The 10,651-nt window shown below is 34.8% G+C and overlaps 1 protein-coding gene across 1 annotated transcript; it reads right to left on the reverse strand.

Moving 5' to 3' along the window:
• Positions 1–4,621: 4,621 nt before the first annotated feature.
• On the reverse strand, positions 4,622–8,268 carry LOC141544737 (C-C chemokine receptor type 5-like). The gene is made up of 2 exons (XM_074271227.1): positions 8,158–8,268; positions 4,622–5,959 (listed from the first exon to the last, which is right to left on the reverse strand). The coding sequence occupies exon 2, from the start codon at positions 5,946–5,948 to the stop codon at positions 4,890–4,892; it is 1,059 nt and encodes a 352-aa protein (XP_074127328.1). The 5' UTR covers positions 5,949–5,959; positions 8,158–8,268; the 3' UTR covers positions 4,622–4,889.
• Between the last annotated feature and the right edge of the window lie 2,383 nt (positions 8,269–10,651).

Consider the following 10,651-nt stretch of genomic DNA (forward strand, 5'->3'; position numbering starts at 1 on the left):
TTTTTTAAAAAAAATCTCTTTGGTATTCATGTCTAAAAGTGGAGCTGCTAGGTCAAAGGATATGTGAAGTTATGCAAAACATTTCCATAAAAGTCAAGCCGTGAAAGAAAAGGATAGCCCTTTTGACACAGATCACATCTTTTGATCATTTATCATTTGGGACATAACTCTTACTTTTTATAAATTTGACTCAGTTCCCTCTGTGTTTGAGAAATGAGGTCTTATCAGAGAAATTTGCTTTGAAATTCATTTTTACATTGACTTTTGTTAACTGTATTTATTTCCTATCCTTTCTCCTTTAACTGGCTCTCCTCAAAAGTGTTTTGATACTAACTGTTCCCTCCCCTGATATGCCTTTTTTTGTTTTGTTTTGTTTTGTTTTGTTTTGCTAAGGCAATTGGGGTTAAGTGACTTGCCCAAGGTCACACAGCTAGGAAGTTAAGTGTCTGAGGCTAGATTTGAACTCAGCTCCTCCTGACTTCAGGGCTGGTGCTCTATCCACCTAAGTGCCCCTATGCCCTCTTTTTTTTTTTTTTAAATCATTCTTCCCCCTTCCTATATCCCATTCCCCTCCTATTTTCCTGTAGGATAAGATGGATATCTATGTTCCTGTTGAGTATATATGTTAATTCCTCTTTGAGCTAATTCTGATGAGAATAAGGTTTCACACATTCCCTCTAATTTAGAAGCTGCTAAATCTTGTATTATTCTGACTGTAGCTTCACTGTAGTTTAATTGATTCTTTCTGGATGCTTGCAATATTTTCTCCTTGACAAGCAAGTTCTGGAATTTGACTATAGTATTCTTGAGAGTTTTCAAAATAAAGAAAAGAACCATTTATGAGCATCTTAACAGGGAGAACAATTAGTAAGGATACTAGAAATTATGGGAAGATAGACATAATATAATCATGTGAAACATGAATGGATTATGGGAGTATACTTGGATATACTTGGATTCCTGTCATGATATAGACATTCCTTCTATCTGTGCATATCGCAATCAGTTCATACGTTTTTATCCTCTTTGTGTCCTATCCATTTGTTAAATACTTTAAAAGGGGGATGTAGCCCCTGGAAAGGCATTCATTGGAAGCCTTCCTCTAATTTTTTGATTATTTTGGGAGTTCCAGAGCAACTTGGCTAGATGGTTCTTATTCTACAATATCACTTTATGTCTTGTCAATACTTTTTTTTTTTTGATGATATATATCCTTTATGATCCTTTTTACCCCACTTCTTATACTCAAAGTCATGGCTGTTAATGTTACCTCAGACTTCTACTCGTCATATGTCCTTTCTATTATCCTTTGGCTCACTTGCAATTTTGCCTATTCTTAGATTGCTATATTCTGTATTTTATAGCCACAGATTACAAGGAGGAATTTGGTATTTAAAAAGAGATCAATTTTTACATCAAGAAACCACTTTAGATCACTAAAAAGATTATTCTCTTTATCAAGTACAGTTCAACCCAGCTTTCCAACCTCTTATTCAGTGCTCAAGACTTTGGCCTTCTAAGATAAATATATTGATAGACCAGCTCAATGACTTGTCTATACAACTACATGTTGTAACCTGGACAATATGGATTCTTCATCCACTTGGTTTTTCCTGTATGGATTATTAAATCCATCTCCTTTGAGTGCTTGTGGATTTATTAAATATGTGCCAGACATTGTGCTCATTGTTTTAAAAATAATATATCATTTGGTCCTCACAACAACCCTGAGAGGTAGATGCTATTATTATTCCCACTTTATAGTTGATGAAACCAAAGCAGATAGAGATTGAGTAATTTGCTTAAGTCACATAGCTAGTGGTTAAGGCTGAATCTAAATTCAGGTCTTCCTTTTTTTTTAGATCCAATGCTTTATCTAGTATGCTATCTACCTGGTGGCTGCAATAAATTCCATACCTTATTCTATATAACAAGAAAATTTATATGTATGTTTAGAGGTACTAAGAGGTATTTTTGTCTAAGACAGTGAACTTATCCCTTTTAAATATATTACTGTAACTTCACATTAAAAATTTGCCCTGACAATTTGTATGGATCACATGTTCCTTGAAGAATGTTTTTAAAGGATAGCTCTATACCCTTAATCATGACACATGTATATCATGGTGGAGCTTTTTGCCCAATGCTTGTAATTAATATAATTATAATTAATATAATTAATAATTAATATAAACAAGTTAGAAGAAAAGAATTGAAAATCAGTGCTACAAATTGCTTACTATTTTAGAACACAGATGCCAGTCCTATCATCAAATAGGTAAATCAGTTAAATACACCCAGAACAAGAATAAAGGCAAAAGAAACCTTGACAAGCAGTGAAAACCTAGTAACTACTCTCTTTTATAGCTTTTTCCCCCCAAGGCAATTGGGATTAAGTGACTTGCCCAGGGTCACACAGTTAGGAAGTGTTAAGTGTCTGAGAACACATTTGAACTCAGGTTCTCCTGAACTTCAGGGCTGGTGCTCTATCCACTGCGCCACCTAGCTGCCCCCAGAGTAACTACTCTCAAGGTTTTTCTTGGAACTTCCATCCATAGGATCATGTCAATATTAGACTGGTCAACTATACTTCTGGAGAAGTAGAAAATGGAGTTTATATATCAATTGTGTGAACCAGAGCTACATTTTACTTATTTTAAATACTTAACATCATAAGAAAATAAAAGTCTTGGGTGATCTTTTTTTTTTTTTTTTTTCTCTATCAATTGTATTTATTTCCACCTAAGAATATTTTTGAAAAGACAGTTGTGTCTTTATAATGCAATTATGGAACAAGTCCATTTTTTAAAACAGTACAATTTAAGGTGAATGTTTATTATTAAATATGTGAATATTAGTTTATCAGGTCTTGAAAGAAATCAGATCAAGGCACAAGGAAAACCAGAAAGAAGAATCTTGAGACCAAAATCAGTCTAAAATTATTTCACAATTTTTTTCATCTTTCCATTAAGATTTAATCCCTATTTCTATAATCTCATTTTCTTTCTCCTTTCTTTTTCTTTTTTCTTCAATCTTTCTTTCTCTTTCATTTCTTTTTTCTTTCTCCTTTTCTCCTTTTTTCTTTTTCTTCCATCCTTTCTTTTTCCTTCCCTCCCTCTTTTTTCTTTCTCTTTTTCTCTTTCTTTCTTCTCTACCTCCTCCCTTCCTTCTTTCTTCCCTTGCTTCTTCCTTCCTTCCCTCCCTGCCTCCTTGCCTCCCTTTCTTCTTTCCTCCCCCCTTCCTTTCTCCTTACATCTCTCTTTCTCTTCTTTTCTTTCTTTCACTTTCACCCTTTGCGTCTCTGTCCCCTGTTCTCAGTACTTATTCTCTTTCTGATATGAACTATTTTTCCTGGCATCACCCTCACGTCATTCTCATCTTAGAAATAGTAATATAATCTGAATCCTCAGTTTTATTGGTGGTCTCCAATAAAAATAAACGTTGTTATAAGACAACTCTCCTCAACCTCCTCAGTCTCAATAGAGACTGATGTTTCATTTTGAATCAGCATAGAAAACCCCACAAGTTTCATTTGATGACATGATATGCTGACAATACTTTCTTCTTTGCTCCTTTTTCATCACAGCTTGCAATAGTATACTGAGTTGTAGATTCAGTATCAAAAGATATATCTCTGAATCTTGGTTCTGTTTCTTAATAGTCACATGATTTGGGACAAATTATTTAATCTCCTTGGCCCAGAGTTTTTTCCTCTTGTGTAATGTGAGAGGGTTAGATTGGTTGGTTTCTAGTGTCTTTTCCAGATAGATTCATGCTCTGAAACTCATGCCTATCTTTTTATTTTCTTGACTTTTCTTTGACCTTTTTTTTCTTCTGTCTTTACTGAAGTATTCTACTCTGAAATGTTTTAAGGCTCATTAGTATTATCTTTGTGGTCTGCCTCCACCATAGAGCATGGATGGACTGAACATCCTTTTTGTTGTTCTAGGAAGTTAATAGAGATGGGAAATTTTAAAAATAGTTCAGTGAGCAGTGGTTTTAGAGGAGCAAGAAAAGATATGAGAGAATCAAAATGGACGGACCTGTTACAATGGTTACACAGGTGAGATCTTACCTTTACACTTTTTGTTCATATACTTTTTCCTATTTAAAATACTTCTCTTTCCATCTATCCAATGGCAAAGTTTGAATTCCTTCTTCGTGAACCCTTCCCTGATTTTACAATTAGCTCTTGAATCTTAGTATTCTCCAGTGTTCAAAGCCTGGATTAGGGTACTTAATATAGGGTCTGTCAATCCCCAAGGCATCCATGGGAAAATTTCAGGGGTATGAGTTTATTTTTAAATATTTTCATAACATTATTTTAGTATAATTGGTTTCCTTTACAATCCTATACATTTTATTCTACATATTTGAAAACATTTATGAGAAGGGATTTCCAAGCTTCAATAGAGACTGCCAAAAGGTTCAATGACATGTAAAATAAAGTTCAGAATCCTCAGACTAGAACTTTTTTGGGGGCAATTATGTTCTTCCTACTTTATTTTTTTTCCTATACAGTTATACTGAAGTAATTTATTTATTTCTTGACTATTTATGTCTTGTTTTCACAACTAGATAGTAAGACCCATGAGAATAGGAGTAAAGACTATACCTCATAATTTTTTATATCCTTTGTAATACTAAAGACAAAAGAGGCAATCAAATTTTTGATAGCTTGATTTAAAAATGGCTAGTACAAAGCACACAATGGCTGCTTAATATGAGATTGTAGAAGCAATAAGTAAATGAATTATTTCAATCCCTATAGCTGTAAACTTTCAAAAAAAATCTGACAATGAAGACTTTTTTTTAAAAAATGAGGACTTATTTTTAAAACCTTTATGAAAAAAACTGTTAATTAAAACAGACACAGTAATAAATCCACTTCAAAGGCCAGTTGAAATGTCCTGTTCCCCAGTAGATCTAGTAAATGTTGAGCTCACTCTGTCAAGTGTCTCCCCATGGAAAATGGGACATTGTTTGCAGAAATGCCGGACAATATATTTGTGGAAGAAAGTAGAGAGATATCTCCTAAACTTTTCCCCAACAAAGGCATAAATCACTGGGTTGATACAGCAGTGAGTCATTCCAAGTGTCTCCGTTATTTGCATGGCTCTGTCCAGCCTGTTGGAGCTATCACAATTGTCCAGACCAAAGAAAACTTGGAAGGTGTTCAAGAGAAGCACAATGTTATAGGGGGCCCAGAAGAGAAAGTAAATGATCATAATTACAAAGATTAACCTCACTGCCTTATGTTTCTTCTTCTCATTTCGGCACCTCAGCAATGTTTGTATGATTCCTGAATAGCAGATGATCATAACAAGGAGGGGTAACACTAGTCCCAAAAGATTCATCTTTAGAGTTTGGAAGTTCTTCCAGAAATCATACCAATGTAATGGGAAATGAGGGCTGCAGGTGTGTAGTTTGCCTTCTTTTTGAGATTTGATAAAGATAATCTCTGGGAGAGAGACAAATCCAGCCATCACCCAGGTGATGGCACTTGTCAAAATGCCACAGGCGACTGTCCTAGCTTTTAAGGCAAACACGGCGTGGACAATGGCCAGGTACCGATCGATGGTCAGGAGGATGATGAAGAACACTCCTCCAAAGAACCCCATGTGATAGAATCCTGTCAGTAGCTTACACAGGACATTTCCAAAGATCCATTGATCTGCAGCATAGTGAGCCCAAAATGGGAGGGTGATGATAAAAAGTAAATCAGAGATGGCCAGATTGAGCAGATAGATGTCAGTCATGCTCTTCAGCTTTTTACATCTTATCAAGACCAGAAAAACTAGGGCGTTGCCCACAAAGCCAGAAATGACCACCAGGGAGTAGAGTGGGGGTAGGAGCCTTGATGCTGTGTACTTCACATCAATTTTTTGACAGGGTTCTTCATAAAAGTATTCAGGGTAATAGAGAGGTGAGGTTGACTCATTTTCCATCTTTCTTTGTCCTGTGAATAAAGGAAGAGATACTCTTTTTCAAAACATAGAATTTACTTATTGTAAATTCTAACTACCCTACAAACTAAAATTATAGTTATGTACACAGACACATTCATACATAAACTCTTCTTCATATATATTTTACTTGTAGGTTATTTACATAGTTCTGTATATATATATATATATATGTATGTATCACTTCACCCAACAAAATATTAGGTCCTTGAGGGAAGAGACTTATTTTGTATCCCCAATTCTATATTGTTTAGTACATAAAAAGTACCTAATAACTATTTGATGAAAGAATGAGTGAATAAATGAATGGAAATTCATTGAATATTTACAGGGAAATAGATCCTGAGGATGCATATCCCACCATTTGCCAGTCATGAAGGTCATGTCTAAGTTATTTCACTTTTTAGGTCTCAGTTTCTTAATCTGTAAAATGAAAGGGCTGGGCTAATTGATACGTAGACTCTCATCCAGCTTCTGACATTTCAAGAGTTGGTGAGGGTTTACCTGTCATTTTCACAAAGCAAAGAATTCTGTTCTGTTGGGAAGAGGGATGGACATAATTTTCCACTAGTAGAAATCTAATGGCTTTCTACAGTGACTGGGAGTGAAAATCCCACAGTTTCAGGGTAGGAGAGAGCCCCCACTTCCTCGGCTTATGTTGTCTTAGGAGAACATTCATTTCAGCAGCATGTTATAAATAGGAAGACTGGGGACTCAAATTGGATTAGCTTGGAGTCTCTACAATTTAAATGAAGGGGAGAGATGCATAGTCTTCCCAGCAGTTTTCTTCATACAGTCAGTTTAGATAATCAAGGGCATGCCATCTACTTGCTCTTTTCAATTCTTTTCTTCAAGGGAATGGTGAAAGTGCTCCTAAAGTTATCAATTTTAATGGTTTCTCATTCTTTTCCATTTTATGTAACCATATTTAGGGATCCTCCCTCATGCATATAGTGGTAAAATAGAAAGGACATACATAGTCAGCACATTTCTTAGGTTTCCATTAGAAATTTCACATCCTCTTTACCCAAAAGGCTGATCTCTGCCTACACACACTCTAGGGAGTAGCATATTCTTTTTCTCTGGTCCTTACAAAGGAGTGTAGAAACCTTTCTTTATCTAGATAAAGCCACTGCAAGGAACATATGCCATGCAAAATGAGACATATAATGGTGAAGTGGAAAGTATGCTCCAGGACATACATGACAGCCCATTTCTTCTTTCTTTCTTTCTTTCTTTTTATTAAAATTTTGTTTATTTTTTTTAAACATATTCACAGACAATTCTTCATCATTAGCCCTTACAAACCCTTGTGTTCCAATTTTCCCTCCCTTCCCCTACACCCTTCCCTAGATAGCAAATAGTATAATATATGTTAAACATGGTAGAAATATATATTAAATCTAATGTATGACAGCCCATTACTTAGGTTTAAAATAAACTTAGAGGGTCATAAATAGAGAGCAGGAAGTGATTCTAGAGGTCTCTTTGTTTTACAAGTAAAGAAACTAAAGAAAAGGATTAAATATCTTGTTCAAAGTCAACCCAATAGTTAAGTATCCAAAGCAGGATTTTAACCAAGGGTGCTTGGTTTCAGAGACAGTTCTCTTTCTTGTAGACTACCTCACCTCCCACTTACAGTTGACTTTGCTCTACATTTAACAGAGGCTCTATCAATAAGACTAAAGCTTGTGGGTAACTTTGCTATTAGTTTTGATTTTGTAATGGTTTTCCTTCCTTTGGAGAAACAGGACCTGAGATAGATTTGGAGGAACTGGGGAGATCAGTTTAAATTTCCTGTCACACAAAATACTTTTTTTTTTCAATTAAGGATTCAGTAAAGTTTCTTCTCTCTGACTAGAGATTAAATTTACAATTTGTCATCTGACTGATTTTATTCTTCAGAGTTGGCATAGAATTCTATAGCAATTGTCCTTCATCACAATTTTCCTCAGATTCTAATGTGATCATAGGCGGAAATACATCCCAAATTCTCTATTTTCCCTATCTTGATGATGATGATGATTTTTCCTTTAAAAAGATAATTTTTTCATCATTTTGACATATTGTCAAACACAATCTTCCTATGAGTTATTTTCTGTTCTTCTCTCATTTATTTTCAGTTATTTTCATTTGGCTTATCTAAGCAGCATTGGTAATCAGTAGGTAGAAGAGCTAAAAAGTGACTTACCTGAAGAGTTTTCAGTCTGTCAGGGGAACTTCTGTTCTTCTGGCCAAGTGAACTGTGAAAATAAATTATGTATAGACAGTATAGTACCAAGTAGGAAATAATGTTTCCTGCCTTCAGAGGGAGGTGGGTTGGGTTTTTTTTTTTTTTTTTTCTTTTTGGTCTAATTAGATGAAAAAAAAAGTTCTTCTTTTTATAAATAGATCATCCAATTTTGAGGGCGTATGGAACATCTTGTGAAACACCCAGTCACTTGTCTTGCCAATTAGCTTCTGCTCAAACACTGAGGGGCAAGATTCATTCTTACAAATACAAAGGGAAGGGAAGTCAAATATCTCTGTGGTTCTGACTTCCTTAATCTTTGTCCACAAGATGGCAGAATAAGCAGTTGATTCAAGCAGCTTGGTCCCCAAATCATTTGGGATTTTTATTTTGCAGTTTGTGGGTATTTATTTTATTTTATTTTTGCAAATGTGTAGCCCAATTGATTGATTAACTGTTACACAGGATGGGTTATATCAATGGCTGGAGTGAGCCTTTACCTGCTTTGTGACTATGGTTAAGCTGGGTTGCATGTACACCCATGATCTTGTTATGGTGAAATTTCCCTAGGAGACTGGATTTCAGAGCCTCATCTATGAGCAGGTATAGTGGAAAGGGTATAAGGAGGTTTCACTTTTAAAAATTTCAGTGCCATCTAGAGAGGCAGTTTGGAGGAGTAGAGAGTACATAGAACTTCTAGCTGATGCTTTTTTTTCCCTTTTTATTTCCAAAATATATGCATAGATAATTCCACATTCCCCTTTGCAAAACCTCATGGACCATAATTTTTTCTCCCTCCTTTCTCTTCACCCTCTCCCTTAGACTAGCTGATGTTTTTGAAAAATCATTTTCTTTATCTGCAAAATAATGATACTAAAAATTGTCCTTCTGAGGAAAACACTGGGTGAGCTTATCAATGAGTTAGAATTATTAGAGGCATTAACCCTGGCCATCTGATCATTTAGCTTTGATCAGTACCCTCAGGATGACCCACGTTATATAGCATGTTTTAAAGGACCTCAAGGAAGTAGTAGATATGCTCCCTCCCCTTAAGTGCTTGTAATCTTAGTCGCTAAAGTTAAATAATTTATGTAAAACAACTATTAGAGAATATTTGTCATTGGTAAGAGAAGCATTGGATTGAGTGTTAACCCTTGGAATAACGAAGACCTGAGTTCAAATCTTTCCTTGGACACTAATTAGTTATATAACCTAGGCAAATCATTTAACTTCTGTTTGCCTCAGTTTCTTGATTTGTAAAATGGGGCTAATAATAGAACCCATCTTCCAGGGTGATTATAAAGCTCAAATGTGATAATATTTGTAAAGTACCTAGCAAACCTTAGAGCAATTTATAAATGCTAGTTACTATTAATATTATTAATCTTATCAATAATAGGAGATAGGGAATATATCACAGGATTGTTATGAGGATGAAATGAGGGAAACTAAAGTGCTTTTACAAACCTTAAAGTACTATATGAATGATAGCTCTTATTAGCATTGACAAAAAGAAGAAAGTGAAACATCTTACTTATCTGATAGCCACTAATCTGGATATCCAAATGAACCTAAAACTACATGAAGCACAGTTGAGAAGATAGCATGGTGTCATAGTGCAGAGCTTTTAAAATTTTTTCTATTCATGATCCCCTTTCTCCTGAGAAATTTTTATGAGACCCCAGGTATTTAAGTATATAAAATAGGTATACAAAGTCAAACATTTACTGATAATGTCATAAAGAAATTTATTTTTAAAAAGTTTTTTGGTATATGTATACTTTTATCATTTATTAAAGACAAAAGCAAATTTGCATGCTAATAAGATGGATATGCTTGTTTATTTTTGCATAAAGAATTCAATCATGGAGAAATATTTGATACCTTTTGCCGTTGCCAATTTTTTTTTGTCATCCCCAGATTCAATTACACTATCCCATATGGGATCTCAATCCATGGATTAAAAAGTTTTGCCATAGTAAGGAAGGTCAGTAGTAGTTCTCCATTGCCAGAGGTCTTCAAGTGAGGCTAGATGACTGAAAATTAATGGTTTGTACAGAAAATTCTTCAGGTATTTGTTGGACTAGATAATATCTCTGGTCCATTTCAGTTTTGAAATTCTATGACTCATGATCATAGAAGAAAAAAACAGAATTGACATGTTGGGAATATAGGTTCTGGATCTGGTTCTCCCACCCTCCAGTGAAAGAAATATTAAATAGAAGTATGTATAGTATGATTTTACATAGATTTATAAATTTATATCAAATGGTTTCCTTCTTTAATACCAGGTGAGGAGGGAGGAAGGGAGAAAAACAAAAATGCAGACAGTTTACACTCATTTCCCAGTGTTCCTTCTCTGGGTGTAGCTGATTCTGTCCATCATTGATCAATTGGAACTGAATTAGATCTTCTCTATGTTGAAGATATCCACTTCCATCAGAATACATCCTCA

Source organism: Sminthopsis crassicaudata, chromosome 5 (assembly GCF_048593235.1).
Source record: "Sminthopsis crassicaudata isolate SCR6 chromosome 5, ASM4859323v1, whole genome shotgun sequence".
Lineage (NCBI taxonomy): Eukaryota > Metazoa > Chordata > Mammalia > Dasyuromorphia > Dasyuridae > Sminthopsis > Sminthopsis crassicaudata.

Coding starts and splice junctions, on each gene's coding strand:
- LOC141544737 (XM_074271227.1), bottom strand. CDS start 5,948: ATGGAAAATGAGTCAACCTCACCTCTCTATTACCCTGAATACTTTTAT.